Source organism: Trachemys scripta, chromosome 6 (assembly GCF_013100865.1).
Source record: "Trachemys scripta elegans isolate TJP31775 chromosome 6, CAS_Tse_1.0, whole genome shotgun sequence".
Lineage (NCBI taxonomy): Eukaryota > Metazoa > Chordata > Testudines > Emydidae > Trachemys > Trachemys scripta.
In genome coordinates, this window is record NC_048303.1 from 53806881 (window position 1) to 53825082 (window position 18202).

The 18202-nt window shown below is 41.3% G+C and overlaps 1 protein-coding gene across 1 annotated transcript in view; it reads left to right on the forward strand.

Annotated features, from left to right (window-relative positions):
- ADGRV1 (adhesion G protein-coupled receptor V1) overlaps nt 1–18202 on the forward strand; it is a 438752-nt gene that overhangs the window by 52381 nt on the left and 368169 nt on the right. The window contains exons 14-22 of the mRNA XM_034773174.1: nt 288–468; nt 1193–1356; nt 2301–2424; nt 2902–3168; nt 4566–4692; nt 7416–7633; nt 8963–9706; nt 11855–12228; nt 14342–14518. Of these exons, the coding sequence (XP_034629065.1) occupies nt 288–468; nt 1193–1356; nt 2301–2424; nt 2902–3168; nt 4566–4692; nt 7416–7633; nt 8963–9706; nt 11855–12228; nt 14342–14518 (2376 nt within the window). The remainder of the gene's footprint in view (nt 1–287; nt 469–1192; nt 1357–2300; nt 2425–2901; nt 3169–4565; nt 4693–7415; nt 7634–8962; nt 9707–11854; nt 12229–14341; nt 14519–18202) is intronic.

Consider the following 18202-nt stretch of genomic DNA (forward strand, 5'->3'; position numbering starts at 1 on the left):
TGCCACATAATCATTTCATACCTTTGTACACTGTGATGTAGTATGTGTGATGTGCTAAGTGACCTTATTACATCATATAAGCTGTTGACATTCCCTACTTTCAGGGATGGAAATGGGGTGCTGCTCATTATGCAGAAGTTAGCACAGGAAACACATGCTCATTGATTTGCTTTTTAAAGCTGTAACTTTTCTTGCCAGGTTGGTAATGGTGGACTGTGGTCCATTCTTTTCATGCTGTGAATGTTATGAGTCTATATGATTTTTTTGACTTAGTTTTCCTATTCTAGCTGGATGAATTCTATTCTGTGGTACTCAGTAGCCACAGTGAACTGCCAAGCAAGTTGGGAACTGCCACAAGGGTTAATATAACCATTCTGAAGAATGATGATCCACATGGAGTAATTCAGTTCCTCCCTGATGAACTAGCTGTATCAATAAATGAAAGTAAAGGAGAAGCAGTCTATGCTGGTAATTCCTGTTTTGTTCAAGCTATTATAGTTTAACTCATACTAACACCCTTAAAACCATGAGGTTATAGGAACAGCGATTGCTTTCCCAGTCAAAGAGACCACTTATTGGTGTGCTGAAGGAGGCTTCTGTTACATCTATCTGCCTATACTAAACATAGATTTTTTTTGCTTTCTTTCGATCTTTTCACTGTGAGACTTGTGATCTTGATCTTTTATTCTTTTGTTTTCTGCATCTGCTTAAAGTGCGGAGGTCTAGCTGTGCAGATCCTGGAAACAGGTTGAGCAGATTCATATCTCTACGTTTAGGGCTCAGTTCTGCAAGTTGCTAAGAAGTACTTTCTGCAAGGGTCTGACTGGCATCAAGTTCCAATGATGTCACAAGAACTGAGGGTGCTCAGCATTTTGCAGAATATGGCCAGTGTTTTGCAGATAAGGTTTTATTTCACCAGGAGTGGCATATCATTTGGCTGCCTGGCTCTTCAGCAGTTTCCAATTATATCCAAATTGGAAATGCCTCCATGTACCTATTTCTTATATTCATGTGACATTTTTTATGTCTTTTATGTAGTTGTGTTTTCAACGGTTCTACCAAAAAGGAATCCCAGAATGATTAGTTCCCCCCCTCTTCTTTTTCATTGAATTGGCTTTGTCAATCTGCCTCTCTTTAATTTTTATTGTTTTGTGGATGCACACTTATCATATTGGATGTTTGCATTTCACAGCTGCTTACAGAATTGTAAGAAACCAAGGAAACTATGGAAATGTCAGTGTGTCTTGGGTTGTTGAACCAGTCTCTACCAATGACATCTACCCAGTGCAAGGGACAGTTTTCTTTGGAAACCAGGAGTTTTCAAAAATGATCACCATTTACTCATTGCCAGATGAGGTAAATATTTTAGACAAATATAGTTTGTTACTTTACTTTAGTGTGAGAACATTGAGAGACATGTGCTATGACTTTAAACCTTACAAAGCAGTAATTTTTGTTTTAAAAGAAGCTATTTAAAAGAACAGGTTCATAGAAGAGGAAATCAAAATCCTCAAACAGCATGGAGCTAGACCATAACAGAGTCACAGAAGATGAACATACCCTTAAACAAAAAATACCAGTATAGTGAAATTGAAAGTTACAAGAGGCTGTTTGGGTCCTTAAAAAACAGATGTCCAGCCCTAGGAAGCCAATGAAAGAAACAAATTATAGATGTTGACCTCTCGAGGTCCCTTCCAGTCCTAGAATCTATGAATCTATGTATAGTAGAATATATAAGATAGAAATCAGGAGGGTTAAGAGGGAATTTGAATAGTAAGTAGCACATAGCCAAAGAGACACAAAGCAACATGAAATTCTTTTAAGAGTATTGGAAGCAGGAAACTGAAAGAGAATTTTAGGGTCTGCTGGACTACAAAGGAAATAAAGGGAACAATTAAGGAGAAAAAGTAGGATATTTCAGAGAAGCTAAATTGCTTCTCTGTATCAGTATTCACCAGGGAGGAAACTAGAAATCTATCCCAGACCTACTCTTTTCAAATAATAGTTAGAGTGAGGCATTAAGACCCTAGTTCAGCAAAGTACTTAAGTATGGATTTAAGTCCCATTAACTGCATTGAGATTTAAACATAGGTTTGAGTGCTTTCCTGATTTCGGGCTCCAAAGCTGCAGACCTGTGGTGATCTCTGGTCCCTTTCTGTAAAAGCATATGGATAATACACATATCTAAGGATGAGTGAATCAGGACTGGCCCTTAGAGCTTCCTCTGCTTTTGATTATCTCATTTTAATTTCTTTCTGTTTGCATGAAACAGATTTACTTCATATTTCCTCTTCCTTTAGCTACCTGAAGAAATGGAAGTGTTCACCATCAGCCTCGTCAATACCACTGGGGGAGCCAGAGTTGGAAACACAAGCAGTGCAGTTTTACAAATCACAAGGAACGATGACCCCATATACTTTTCAGGTTAGATCCCATTCCTTTGGAAGTGCAGTTACAAATACATATACTAATGTTAGTGTTCTTATTATTGATACAAGATAAATGTTAAAGGTGAAATCCTGGTCCCATTGAAGCCAATGTCAAAACTCCCATTGATTTGAATGGAACCAGGATTTCACCCAAGTGCTTTATATTTTGATAAAGTTTTTGCTAGCTTTCTTCCCCAGGATGCTTTTTTTTGGTCTGTTTCTTTTTGATTTAGCCAGAGGCTTTTCTTCATGTGTCTCACTGTTCCATTTTGCTGACGTGGGGCATTTCTGATGGTGGCCAGGTCAATATCCTCTCATGCTGAAAATGTTTACTCAAACTTTTCCAGATTTTTCTTTTGTCTCCCTGAGGAATCGTTCTGCAGTTTAACTTTGTAGGATTAAACAGTGATGTCTAGCATAGGAAGCTGATGGTTTGAAGGATGCTGCTGAATTTGTAATTTATCTATTTCAGATCCTGTTGTTGTGAAGGTTCAAGAAGGAGATTTTGCTCACTTTACAGTCCTAAGGAATGGATCTGCTGATGTAGCCATTACCGTCTTATATGCCACAGTTGATGGAGGAGCCACAGTGGAAGACGGAGATTTCACTTCCAGTGGAAGGAGTGAAGCTCTTGTGTTTGATGTTGGGGAAAGAGAACACAAAATATCAGTATTTATTAGTGAAGATGATACCCCTGAAACAGATGAAACTTTTTACATCATCCTCTTTAATTCTACAGGTGAAAATACTTACTTGCTCTAAATACAGTAGTTGTTGCCTCTCTCATTTTGTTTTTGCTGAAATCCCATATCTTATAAAGAGTTGATAAAATAGTACATTCTCATTGCTGAGTTTCACAATAGAAAAATGACTGTCAACAGATCTGTAAAGTGAACATGAACAGTGTATATTGGATTTATGCCTATATTCTCTCTTGTATTGAATTGCTTGATTGAAGGCTTGCAAACCAGCTAATATTGTTGATGTCATTTCTGCAGAAACCCGTATGCTGTAATTCTCAATGGGTTTTTTAACCCTTTAAAGTTAACATTTGGAAAATCAGAAATGCCATTGAACTGGCCACCAAAACATTGTGTTAAAATTTTTCTTTATTTTAGAAATTTATATAAATGAGGATTTTTCTGAAATCATGAGCTGCAATGGTGCCAGGCATAAGAAATAATAATAAGACTTAAAAAAAACCCTGGAATTCTTGGCAAGATAAAATGGTTTGAAATTGATTATTCCTTTCATTGATATTCCTTGTGCACTCATTTCAGATAAAAATGCTTATATGTTTAAAAAAATTCCCATTGCACCGTCTGTTCTAAAAAGAAGATGATGTTGTGGGAATCTTCATTCACATACTCACAAAACCAAACAAAGAAAAATATGCCACAACTTCTGAAGTACTATAAGTGATTCTGGAGGCAGGGAGTTAAAGCTTGACAGAACATGGAATTTATAAATAAATACGATGTTTCTGTGTTTATTCCTGATGGAAAAATACTGTGTTTTGTTTCTATGAAATATTACACATATTGGCCTTGATTCTGAAAGGCACAATAAGACTTCCACTCCAGTGGAAGTGTGGGAGGACTCTTTAGAAGGTGTGAATAAAATTAAGTACCAAGCATAGTAGAAGTTAGTCTGAAGTCTCTTAATTGTTTGGTTACAGGGTGGAAAAAAAGGGAGGAAATGGACAGAATATGTACATGCCTGGGGATGGGTGAGAATGAGTGGGATTCTTGGCATGTAAACGAGACACAGCCTCACACTCCTCTTTTTGGCATTAGTCCTGCTATTAGCCAGGAATAACTTGGCAGTCAAGTACTAGTGTTCTCCCTAGTTCAGGGCCATGCTCCCCTACCTGGCTCATTACTTTTATCTTGCACTTGTACACACAACACTTTACACTTGCACTGTGCAGGATAAAGCCCATTGTAATTTATTACCTCTATATTTCCTATTGCACTAAAATATCTCAAATATTGCTTATATGGGTAAAGAGTTGAACCTTTAATTTTTTTGTTTGTATGCATGAAAATAGTTGGATGAGAAAACAACTCCATTGATAATCACATTACATTAGCTTTTCGCTTTTTATATGAAACCATATAAATCCTTGGCTTTTAGGTGACACTGTAGTCTACAGGGCTGGGATGGCTACCGTTGTCATTGAAGCGAATGATGACCCGAATGGCATTTTCTTTTTGGAACCTGTTGACAAGTCGGTGGAAGAAGGCAAGACTAATGTTTTTTTGTAAGTAGTATTTAAAAGAATACCTTCCAAGAAATACTTCGTGATGCTTCACTGAAAGTATTTCAGTCTAAGCCACATACCAAGTTTACATGTACAATAGTTACATAAAGGGGACTTTTGAATTAAACAAAATCTGAATAAAAATAAATTAGAATATTTAGGGGAACAAATATTATGTTATAAAGTATGTTTATATAACAAAAATGCATGCAGAAACCACTCAGACATTTGATAGATGAAGTGTGTATGTCAGTAACCATAATATGGTTGACTGATGATATATTTTTCATGTACTGAAGATATGAAATAGCTGAATGATCAAGCAGACATGACCTAGAATAGTAAAGTAAACACTAAAGAACCCAACAACCCTTCCCCCTAACCCAGTGATTCTCAAACTGGGGTCACCGCTTGTGTAGGGAAAGCCCCTGGCGGGCTGGGCTGGTTTGTTTACCTGCCCCATCTGCAGGTCCGTCTGATCACGGCTCCCAATGGCTGCGGTTCGCTGCTCTGGGCCAATGGGGGCTGCTGGAAGCGTTGCGGGCCGAGAGACATACTGGCCACCGCTTCCAGCAGCTCCCATTGGCCTGCAGCAGCGAACTGTGGCCAGTGGGAGCCGTGATTGGCCGGACCTGCAGACTGGGCAGGTAAACAAAGCGGCCCGGCCCGCCAGGGGCTTTTCCTACACAAGCGGCGACCCCAGTTTGAGAAACACTGCCCTAACCCAACAGTATTTCATTGTGCAACTGATGCTGATGTCATGGGGAGTTACCTAGCTGTTTCCCTGCATCTTGCTTTCAAAAGTTACCCCCCATTTTTTGTTTTGTTTTACTTGCCTCTTACAGGATGACATTGCCCTTCAGATAGGACACTCTTTAGGCTGAAAGCATCCTCTCCTGAGCTGACAATAAAACCCATTACTCTTGTACCCACACAAGGGATGTAAGTATCCAGAAGCAGCAGGGGTTTGCTTAAGAAGTTGGGTTTGCTTGGCAGGTGGCCCTAGTTATCCTGCTAATTAGCTCAGTATGAGGTATATAAGCTGCTGATGTCCCCCAAGAATAAAACTGGCAGGTCATAGAGATCAATCAAAGAGGTTATACTAAGGGCTCCAGCCTAAGTATCTGGAAAGGAGATTTTTTTCATACTACTTTTTGTTTTCTTAGACTTGATCCATTTTTTGACAGAAGCACGTGGCTGGGACCCTCAGTGGAAAGGTCCTTATGATGTATTGCTTTGTTAAAGGCCTAATAAATATAGCATCCCAGGAAAAGGCAACACTTGGATATTAAGCAGCCTGGTGTTTGGAATTCTTTTATGCTGGGGGAACCTTGCATCTGTTCTGATTATCTCCTCTTTGTAATCCTATTTGCAGAATGAGTGGGCTGGATTTGGCCATGTGTGAGAAAGTTGATTTAAAATTAAGAGTGAGGGTGGGGGGGAAGCAGAGCACACCAGTTTTTGATGAGGCTCTGTTTAGCTAGCACATTGTCAATGTGTTAATTATATTACTGGTGCACTTAGTTGATGATGGCACTATGAGAAGCTGCTTTGCTTTCTTTCATTTGTGGTGTTGTGCAGTGCCTTTTAGTAAAATATGTTGTCACCAGGTAAATATGTAAAAGAGCCAAATTCTGTTTTCAGGTGCACCAGTGCAAACCTGGAGTAACTCTTGATTTCAGTGGTGATAACACCAGTTTAACAGGGCAGAATTAGCATGGGGTGACTGAATGTGGGGAAAAATATTTTGATGAATAAAATTACAGTCATCCAGCTACTTTCCATTGCCACATGTATATTCTTTTTAAATAGAAACCCCCCGCCTTCTGCATCTGATGCATGAAAAACACAGTTTCCACAGGTCACTATCTTGAAGAAGTCATAATCTAAATAAAATTGATGAAAGAGGCAGAAGGGTGGGAGTAGATAAAATTGTGGCCCATCAGACAAGGTTGGGCTTGGGTTGTAAGGAGGGATTTGATTTTTGGAGGTCACTTGGTACACATGTAATAGAACTCTGTTCCAAACATAGAAAGCAGCATGAAAAAGTCTTTAAAAAAGATTAAATATAATACAGTGGCCTACTCCATGTGGCACAACTCCATCCAGTATCTTGCCCCAGTGACTGTGTAACCTACAGCATTCTGCATTAGCTCAGGTGGTAGAGGCCTGTGTTTTGGAGCTGTGGATCCTGGGTTCAGTCTGTACTGATTATCATGGTGTTTATATATCTTCAGCTGAGATTTGTGGTGTATGCACATGTGGGTCTTATCAAATTAAAACTAACTCACATGTTGGTGAGAAACTAGACCTCAAAAACCAGTTACACAGAATGGGTGAGAACAGTGAATTTGGTTGCTTCTTATAGGCTTGGAACTGTCAGATTTATGAGATACAGAGCTCCTTTCTATATTTAGATATGCAAGTGCATGTTTCCATGCAGCTTAAAAGTATTGCACTGCAGGCACTCTTATAGGCCATACTAGATTTTTTTGGAAGGTATGTAATATAGAGTCGTGAAGCTGAGAGCGGAATTGAGTCATGAAGGTGCAGATCTTCAACGGGGTACGGAAAGGTATTCCTCATACTTAAAATGGCTGTGGATTATTTAGAGAACTGTAAATTGTATTGGTATAGTACTGGCTTGTATCCAGATTTTTTTTGCTCTTGCTGACTGTTGATACACATTTGCCAGAAAGCTCACTGTCTAATTCATTGCCTAGGATTCTGAGACAGAGAGGACACTTTGGCAATGTTTCTTTGACCTGGCAACTCTTTGAGAACAATTCTGCTTTGGAGTCAGGACAAGAGTTTTATGAAATCTATGGGACTGTGTGGTTCATGGATGGCGAAGGATCAAAGCCAGTAACTCTTCATGCCATTCCTGATAAAATTCCTGAATTCAATGAATTTTATACCTTAAAGCTGGTGAATGCCTCAGGTACTGTTCCCCCACCCCACACCTTCTAAAACCAGGAGAATTTTATACCTTAATTATAGAAAGTTTCACAGAAGTAGCTCTGTTTCTGTCATTTGAATTTTCTATTTCTATCCTATAACTTTCCAGCAGGAAGTTCTATTTTTACATCTTTTTTCATTTTAGTCACAGCTTGATCCAACACAGATGCATGAGTACTGTACAGATATTCTATTCCTGAATTATTGTTCTTATGGTAAATTTGAAACAGTGTGGCGGCCATTTAGGGGTTTCTCATTTGGGTGAGGCTACATTATGGCCAAGATTTTCCAAAGTGACTAGTGATTTGGTGTGCATCAGTATTTTGGGTACCTAATTTAGAGGGGTCTGATTTTCAAAGGGAGGGTGCTCAGCGTTTTCTGAAAATGAAGCCTCTCTAAAGTTTCTGGGGCTGAGCATCCCAAAATGGATTCTCCCCAAACTGCTAATGGCTCCTAAAAATGTTGGCTTATGTGTTTAAAGCACAGTCCCTTTGGGCAGCTGAATGCTATTGGTGCTAGTACAGTGCCGTGGCTACATAATCCTGCCATAATGTGTCTTGTCCTGCAGAGAAGTACAAATGTGGGTGAGTGTGCCTATTTTAATTACCATGAGACCCATCTGCTTTTATAGATTCCAGCACCATGGCCAAAGTCTCCTTTACTTGCTAGGGACTTTCATGCCCAGAAAGAAATGAAAATAACTCTGACCCTACCCGAGTCAGCTCCTAATGACTCAGTATTTCATGCAGCTCAGCAAATTATTAGTGTGAGAAAACCATAGATGTTTCACTATAAATCTATGGATCCAACTATGGACTGGACTTGCTGCGAATAGCTCTTTGCAATCCAGAGGCTATTCACAGCACAAATTCTGTCCTCATTTACAGTAGTATGTATGTGTAGTAACTTCAATATTAATGAAAATAAATTTGGCCCGGTATCTCTACCAGATGACTCAAATGTAGGCCATCTCTATGGCTAATTCAACAGAAATGGGGTGAATCAAGTCTCAGCAGAAAGTCACACTCTCTGCATACTTTATACCTAACAATGGATAACACATGCATCACAACACACTTTTAAACAGAAATCATTCATGCAAGTTTTTAATTAATAATGTTGAAGTGACATTTGATTCATGGTAGAACATTTTGAACACTTCCTTTATCACACAATTTTAGTTCCTTTAAAAGAGCATTTTATTATTAAAAGCATTTTTTGGTTGCATGAATGGATCTTATTTCAGACAGTGGTATCTGAGGTGGGTTCTTAAGGAATCCTATTAACTTTTGTTTTAATTTTCATCACACAGGTGGGTCTCCAGGCCCTGGTGGCCAGTTAGCTGAAACCAATCTTGCTGTAATTGTGATGATCCCATTCAATGATGACCCTTTTGGAGTCTTTGTCATAGACCCAGAGAGCCAGGACCGGGAGATAGTGGAAGATGTTCTCTCTGAAGATGATATCTCCTACATTACAAACTTTACAATTTGGAGGCAACAGGGTACCTTTGGAGATGTCCGGGTAGGCTGGGAAATATTATCCAGTGTGTTCCCAGCAGGACTACCACCAATGATAGATTTCTTATTGCTTGGATCATTCTCAAGTTCTGTATGGTCTCAACCTCACAGGAGGCGTCATCACAGTGGAACAGATGCTTTGTACTTCAGTGGAAAAGAGGATGCATTTGGGACTGTTGACCCTGACTTCCACTTCAGTTGGGATAACATGCTTTCCAACTTTACATTTTCAGCTTGGGTGATTCCTAACCCCAATAGTGATGGGTTTATAGTAGCAAAGGACAATTACAATGGGACCGTGTATTATGGTGTGAAAATTCAAACAAATGAATCCCATGTTTCTGTCATGCTTCATTACACAACACTGATGTCCAATATTACATATGTGGCTAAGACAACTATCATGAAATATATGAAAGAAAATACTTGGCTTCATCTTCTGATTACTGTGGAGGATGGCACAATTGAGTTTTACATTGATGGAAATCCAGTGTCTGGAGGAATGAAGAGCCTCAAAGGTGCAGCAATTGCTAATGGTGAGAAAACAATCTTCATTTTTTCTTTTTCTGTAAAAGTAAAATTCTGCACTAAGCAGCAAGTCCAGTCCCATTGAAAAATATATTCATAATATTGAAATAAAGCTACTATATGTGAAAGTTTTCTTTTTTATCTAGAAGAAAACTTCTTGATAGATTTTCAGAAAATAGATTTCTTGGAGTTATAGTAGTACAACTTTCATTAAAGTCAAATAAAGTTATGCAGCTGAAACTGCAACATTTTGAAAATAGAATTTTATCATGTCTATTAACTTGCCTGAAACACCTTATGGATTTAATAGAATGTTTGTTTTTTTCAGGATTTAGATTTACTTGAACATGTGTATGCATAATATTTTTAAAATTCTGCTGAGAAATATAGGCTGTACTCCTGAAAACACTCACAAGAACACATAAGCATGTGCATATCATATTGTGAGGTGTTAGGGTGTTCCAGGTATGTGTCAGGCACACAGAAGGATTATGTTTTCTGGATGTGTCTGATATATTTAGCCTTTGTGAAATGCTTAAGATGCACAGAAGGTACTGGAAAGGGGTTCAGAGAGAGTCAAATTCAGAAATAAACATCTGAGAAAATGAAAAGAACTGCAATAGAAATGCATCTTTAAAACAGCATGAATGACACCACTACTACAAACAACTAGAAAATAAATGATTTTTCTTCTTTAGAAAAGGGGAAAAATGATGAAGTCTTACGATAGGAAGATTTTTATGATGCCACTATCATAGTAGAAGGGGCTGTTGTCTTCTTTCTCCCTGTCTGTAGCGGAGAGGCCTGGACATGGCAAAAGAAGGGGGAGAGGTGATTCCTGAGTAGCTGTGAGAAACACAGCTCTGCTTCTCCTCTGCAGCTCCAGCTGGCGATCCATCTCTGCATCGCTGACTGTGACTTGTTAGAGAGAGACTATCTGTTAGTTAGCCACAGCTGGTTCACTGGCTGGTGAGTAGTAGCCAGGTGCGTGACTGGGAGGTAGGATGACCATACATCCCGTTTTGGCCGGGACAGTCCCTTTTTTAAGCCCCGTCTCGACTGTCTCAACTTTTTTGGCAGACGTGGGCATTTGTCCCATTTGCTCTTGCCAGCTGATCAAGTTGGCAAGAAGAAACAGGACAAATGCCCACATTTGTCAAAAAAGTGGGGTGCAGAGGAACGTGGGTGTGGGGGGGTGAGCAGCGATGCCAACTCCATGTGTGGAGGGATAGGGCTTACACAGGGCTTGGGCACACATGGTTTCAACGCCAGCCCTGTGCAAGGAGTGGGCCTTGGGGGAGCGATGCCAGCCCCATACAGTGGTAGGGGGCGGTTTGGGTGACTGGCTGGTGCATGGGGCGGGTTTGGGTGAATGGCTCGGACCAGCCCCACGTGGGGGGATGGGGAGGGCTTGCGCTAGCCCCATGTGGTGTCCGGTTTCCCTTTGGAAAATATGGTCACCTTAAAGGAGGGCTGTTCATGGGGATATTATACTCACTTTTCCCTGCCACACTAATATAATCTTTGATAGTTGTCATATGAGAGCCATTGCATCTCAGTTGGTTTAAGGCAGCCCTAGTGTAAATGCAAGGACAAACCTTACACATGATTCTGGGTGGCTATCATAGAGATGCTTAACATTTGCACTTCAGTTGATGTAGATCAGTCATTTGAATTACAAATGATTGAATGCTCTAATATGAGCCAAGCCTTTGGAGGAGCTCTCAGATATTTGGGGTGATCTGTACAGTTGCTTGTAATGTTGGACTTTATACCATTCTGTGGTTCCTCAAGGGTTTGATCCAGCTCTGTCTTCTCCTCTTGCATTCAACATTATTATCTATTCTCTAGTTTCATAGTAGTAGAACTCATGATTTAACTTACTTATTTTTAGCTGGCTTGGCACATCTTCTAAACATTTTGTGGTACTTAGATGTATTTTGGGGAAAATATATTAAGATGGTATCCATACTGTTCAACATAAGCTTGTTGTTTTACGTGTGGAAGCTCAGCCAGGGTATGACACTTACATTATTAATGAGATTATAAGAGCTAATAAGCCAAAAGAAACCACCATGACAGCTTTTCATTTACACACTTTTTATTATTTCGGGGCAAAAGTATCAAAGTAGTATAAATGTTCATTTCTCTTCCAGGTCCAGGAATAGTAAGAGTTGGTGCAGGGATGAATGGCAGCAGCAGGTATACAGGATTAATGCAGGATGTGAGGCTTTATGAGCGTAAATTGACACGAACAGAGATCTATGAACTTCATGCCACCCCAGCAAGGACTGATGTGCACCCCATCTCTGGATATTTAGAGTACCGACAGGGAGAAACTAAGAAGTCATTCATTGTGTCTGCAAGAGATGACGAGGAGGAGGAAGGAGAGGAGTTATTCATACTAAAGCTTGTCTCTGTGCATGGGGGAGCTCGAATTCCAGAAGAAAACACCATAGCAAGATTAAGAGTACAAAAAAGTGACAACGCCAATGGGCTGTTTGGCTTCACAGGAGCATGTATTCCAGAGGTAAGATGACTATCAAAAAGTTGGGTGAAATTCTGGGCCCAATGAAGTCAAGTGACTTCAGTGGGGTCAAGATTTCACTTTATTGCTTTCAGTGGATGGGAAGCAAAATCACTTGGGTTTAAAATCTTGCGGACAACACATTTGTTATCTAATATAGCACCATATTCTTTCATACTGGAGAATGAAATTGACACCTGTGAATTTTTTAGTAACTGTTCTTAAAAACCCATAAAAGATTTTTGTTTAGAAAATAAATCAGCCCCTATTTAGCAGACTAATTTTGAAAATAACTCATTCTTCACTCATGTCTAATATCTGAGATTAAATTTGTGGTAAGTTTCCCCCCTCTACCATCTTCTTTCTTGGGTCATGAGTATTGTAATCCTTTACTTATTTCTCTACGTGGAATCCAGTATGTCAGACAGTGTTGCCAACTTTTATAGTTTAATTGCAGTGTCATAATATGAGGTGTTTTTCTTAAAAACCCAGCTCCTGGAGTGAAGTAAAATTTATTATTATAAAAAAAAAAAAATCTTATAATTTGTAATCCAATTTTCCGGGGGGGAGGAGGCTCAAAATTGTTGAACATTTCCCTTCCCTTTCTGTGCATGTATCTATGTTCCTTCTCCTATTACAAGTAAACATCCTCCAAGGCCTGGAGAAGAGCATGAGCTCCCCAAGGATTGCTCAGGAGAGTGATGTTATCTTTCTAGGACATGAGGGAGGAAGTACAACTGAGCGTCTACAAAACCGTAATTGACCAAATGCTTTCAAATTCACAAAATAAAAAACAGATATGATAGGGTTTTTTCCTGCAATCTCTTTCAGTTCGAGTAGTTTAGGAGTTCATGCCACAATAGTAAGTACATTTTCAGATGGAAATGTGGTTTTCATTTGTCTCTCTTGTCTTGAACCTTTTGTAAATATTTGCTTTACATCCTTTTTACCCCCAGCTTACTGACAAGGTCTTCATTGTTTTCTAAATGCCTGTTCCCATTTGAGGACAATGAACCAACTACATCAAACCACAGATGTATTATCCTATTTTCTAAACATTGGTGGTCCAGATTGTGATATCATTACTTGCTTTGAAAAGTACCATATTCCTAGTAGTTCCATTGAATCAGGCCTTTAGTGCTCTTTCCCAAGCCTAGCTTCAAAGAATTTACCAAACAACTGAAATATTAGGTCTGTACAACATTGTTAAATCCTCAAAGAAGGGAAGAACTTAGCCCATATTCTGTTGAAAATGTGGACTATTAACCAGTAATTAAATAGAAAAGCTTTGCCATCCATTAAAAAATATAACTATCCTTATGAACATCCACTTTGTTTTAATATTTTAAGCATTAGTGCTTTCACTATTTTAAATAAAATCTCTTTGTTTTCAGTGGTTTGTAAAGCACAAATAAATGGGAAATTAAAATCATAATGGCTCTATGTTTGGAATCTTCTATGACCTTTTTTGTTACATCATCCCTATTTGTCCTCCAAACACATCATAAAGACTTCAATCTTCTTGGTTTGAATGAAAGCAGTTTTCAATTTGGACTCTGTTTGTTTTTTAAGTGCCTGCCATATGCTGTGATAATAGATTCCTTCAGGTCCAAGTGCCATTGATACAGTCTGATACCACCGATCATCACCCAAGCATGAAGCAAAATTAAAAATTAATAGGAAAAGTTAATTGTCCAGTACTCATCTTACATCTATTTCAGCAGTGAAGCAATAGCTAATGATTATATGGCAGATACACAACATATTTCTATTTTCTTCATACAAAGAATACTGTGTACAGACCACTTGATTTTTTCACAATTTTTTCTATACGATGATTGAAAACTGAAAGTAAGAAAAATGCTCTCTGTTTAGTTTAAGTAATGTTGCGAATGGAGAAAGCCCTATCTATTTTAAAGATTGAATTGTTAAAGGAAACTAAAAATTATCAGGTCTTCAGGAAAATTGTTCCCATGTTACTGCAATTCAAGTTCTTTCTCGAAATTTAGGAAAAAATTACTACTTTACATTCCTGAACAATAATTTTAAAGGATCACTTCTATTGTATTGATTCACTTGAAACTTGTACATTGTTGTCAATCTTATTTGCTCACAGACTTCTGATGAAGGTTCCACTATATCGTGTGTTGTGGAGCGTACACGGGGAGCCCTGGACTATGTGTATATATTTTACGTTATCTCTCAGATCGATTCCACCAGCATTAATTACTCTGTTGCTGATTTTGCAAATATCAGTGGAACTATCACATTCCTTCCTTGGCAGCGATCAGAGGTAAACCTGATCTTATTAAAGTTAATCATCTGGTTCTGTGCAAGCCTCCTGGAAAATACCTTTCCAGTGTACTTTACTGATTTTCATACTTGGAAATGTTTCCTTCAGGCAACTGTTATGGAGCTTTATTGAATCTGTCACTCCTTATAACTAAAAGCGATGACAGATGTATGAATGTGTATGTATATCTCTATATACATATTTATAAATATATATAATATGTATATGTTTACAAAAATTAAAGTATAGGTGGACATGAACTGAAACATTGGCTCTAAACACCGTTGAACTTGGAGGAAGTTTGGATTCAAGTCTGAACTTTGACTCAAACTTATCTCTATATAAAAAGCAATCAAAGATCAATTTATTTTTAAAAATTAGTAGCAGTCAAACCTTTGCACAATTTCTCAGATCAAGAGTTTTGTGTCTCCTATTGCTCAGTTCTTTTCCTGTGAGTTTTTAATTGTGGATTGTGTTGTGGGAAATCGTACATACATTTGAAGAACAGGTAAAGGACTAAGATAGGGTATGGCTTTTGGGGATGGTTTAGAAAGTTTGTATTGTTTTTTCTTGTGTTGCTTGAATGCTGGTAAATACAATGATAAACATTGTTGGAAATTTTGCTGTCAACTTCACCCATGCAGCTCCATTGAAGTCTGTGGAAGGGACTGAGCCGTACCCATTGAAGCCAATGGAGAGTCTCAGTGGCTTTTTTTGTCCGGCTATACCGAAAGGACAGGAGACATTTGCTATGGTTTTAATCAGGCCACAACTTTATTATTAGGTGTCTGGGACTAGCTGGCAGATAGAAGTGTACAGTGCAGGTAACCCCATGTTCATTCCATAATTACCCAGGGGGCTTCTGCCAGCTCCCCATCTTTTTCTATTTAGGTCCCCCCAGCCAATCCATTACTGGGACCTTACCATCCACCCCCCCTTGTAGGAGGGTTAAGGTGGGCTATAGGGGGGAAGAGGTGTTGGCTTTGTGCCATACCAATCATAGGAATCTCCTCCTATTCCATTCTTTTAATGAACGTGTCCTTTTTAGGTCCTTTCCCAGCCATTTATCTGATCCCTGTATACCCTCCCTGTGGAGTACCTGCACTGGACATCCACCCCACACATATATAATGAGTTGCAACATATAGCCTACTGCCCTTCATGCCATGCATGAACAGAGCCCTTCCTGAACCTGCTATGGGGAAGGCGTAAAAACCCCAACTCCACCTAGCCCAGTCTTGTGGTAAGGGAAAAATTCCTTCCCAGCGCCCCTAAACAAGGGGAGGCTAGCGCAATGCCCACAGCGGCTCCTGCCCAAACTTCGTATTTCACCACCTAAAGCAGAGAGAGGGTGAGTGCTGCCTCAGCCTGCTCTATGTGAAAGGGGGCTTCACGCCCAAGGCTGCCACTTTTAAACCCTTCCGCCAATCTGGTTCCCAGGGGATGAGTCAACATCGCCAGGCTGGTCCCTTGTCCCCTTTTGCATAGGGTGACCATATTTCACTATGCTGAATACGGGACACCTAGTAAAATTACTCGTATTCAAGCGAGTTCAACGGCAATCAGTCAGAACTATTCAGTGCAAAGGTTCAAATTAACATCAAGGTGACTGAACCTCTGTTAAAAAGAAATACTGCGTAGTTGGATTCTTTTTATTTACCTTCTTATTTTTAAGGCTGCACACAGGGAGGGGTGACACACAGACCCCTAGCTCCCTCACCCCCCCATGGGGAGCAGACACACACACACTCTACTGTACACCTCTCTCACACAGGGTGGGTGATTGACCCGACCCTCCCTACCCAGCAGTCTCCATCCTCCATGCCTGGCTGGGTTCCCGGGATGGACCCGCCTCTCTTGGTACCTGGCGTCATGTCTTCCTAAGGCAACACATGGTGGGGGGGAAGGGGCATGCAGGGTCACATGTTCCCCTCCCAACATTTCTACCAGGGTTCCCACCAGCATGTGGCCAGCAGCAGCCTTTCAGCACTGTGCGGGAGGAAAGGGATGGAAGCTGCTTCCAGTTGTAGGGGAGGATGAGGTGGGGAAGGGATGACCTGGCCTGTGTCTTTGCAGAGCTCATATCTCTTCGTCCCTCCCCCACTTGTGGCTGGAAGTAGCTTGTCCCTTCCTGCTTGCACAGTGTCAAAAGGTAGCTAATGCCTCCAGGCTGCAGCTGGCCACAGACATAATCCAGCTGCCTCCTGTCCCTTGGCTACAGCATGGGCAGCAAAAGGTTAATCCCTAAGCATGCACTGTGCACCAAGGCCCAGGGAACCTGACTGCAGGGCTTCAGCAGCCAAAGAGATGACTCAGCAGGAGAAGGTGCCTAGGGAATGGAGCAGCCCCCTGCTTCCTGGGGGCTGGATCCAGGGCTGGGGGGGGGCAGGTGAAGAGGGTACTACGTCCCTGCCCTGGGGCTGCTATGGAGCCTGCAGGTTCGGGGTGTGAAAAGGCTGGAAATCATTTCCCCCCCAACTCCAGAGCTTAGCTGAGGGGTGGAGAGGCTTCCCCATACCAGCACTGTGCGGGACTTTGGCACATTCAGGACTCTGCTCCTCCTGGCCAGGGTGCCGGTCCAGCCAGAGGCAGTGGGGGAAGGAAGGAGCCTGTTGGCCAGGCTGTTGGTCAACTGAGCGCTCCGACTAGGGACTGGTTCTCTGCACAGTGCTGGGAGCGGGACACGCCCCACCAGTGGGTCTATGGAGGAGCAGCGGGGATTGGGGGAGGTGAAGGGGCAAAGCAGGGAGAGGACAGCGAGAGGGGATGCACATAAAGGGTGATGGGTGGGTAGCAGAGACAACACATAATCAGCCGCTGGCTGGCGCCTGTCTGCACTCACCAGCCACCTCAGCGCGCAGTCAGCGCCGGCCACAAATGGGACAGGGGGCAGGGTACTGCTAGCTGAGAGCCCACATGCAGTAGGGGCTGCAATGACGGACCAGCAGGGGGAGCGTCTGTCCCCGCTCGCTGCATATTCATCCCGCTACTAGCCTTGCAAACCCTCCCCCATCATCAGCCACTGGATCCTACACTCACCCTGGTGGGTGGGCGGCTGGTGAGCAGGGATCCAGCCATCAGTAGGATCCGCCAGTACTGATTGGCGGGGGAAGACAGAAAACATGGGACAATTTGCTCCCAATGCATCACTTTTACAATAATTAGTTTTAAAAATGTAATTACAAAACCTCATGTGATATAACTTCCCCCTTCTCTGGTGGCATAGGTTTTGCCTCTTATAAAGTATATTTTTATAAACTGAGTAGTCAGGTTTCTAGTAAAGGATTCAGAAATATACTCTGCTATAGCATCTTAAAATTACTAAATTTGGCATTTTTTTAGGGTTACCATATTTCAGCAAGCAAAAAAGAGGATGGGAGGAGCCCCGCCCTAGCCCCGCCTTCGTCCTGCCCCTGCCCCTTCCACTCCCTCCCCCCCGCTCCTTGTCCCCTGACTGCCCCCTCCTGGGACCCCTGCCACTAACTGCCCCCCAGGACTCTACCCCCTACCTAAGCCTCCCTGCCTCTTGTCCCCTGACTGCCCCCTCCTGAGACCCTCCCCCCATCCTAACTGGCCCCCTAGAACCCTACCTGTACTCTGACTGCCCCAACCCTTATCCACACCCCCACCCCCAGACAGACCCCTGGGACTCCCACAACCCATCCAACCACTCCCCAGCCCCCC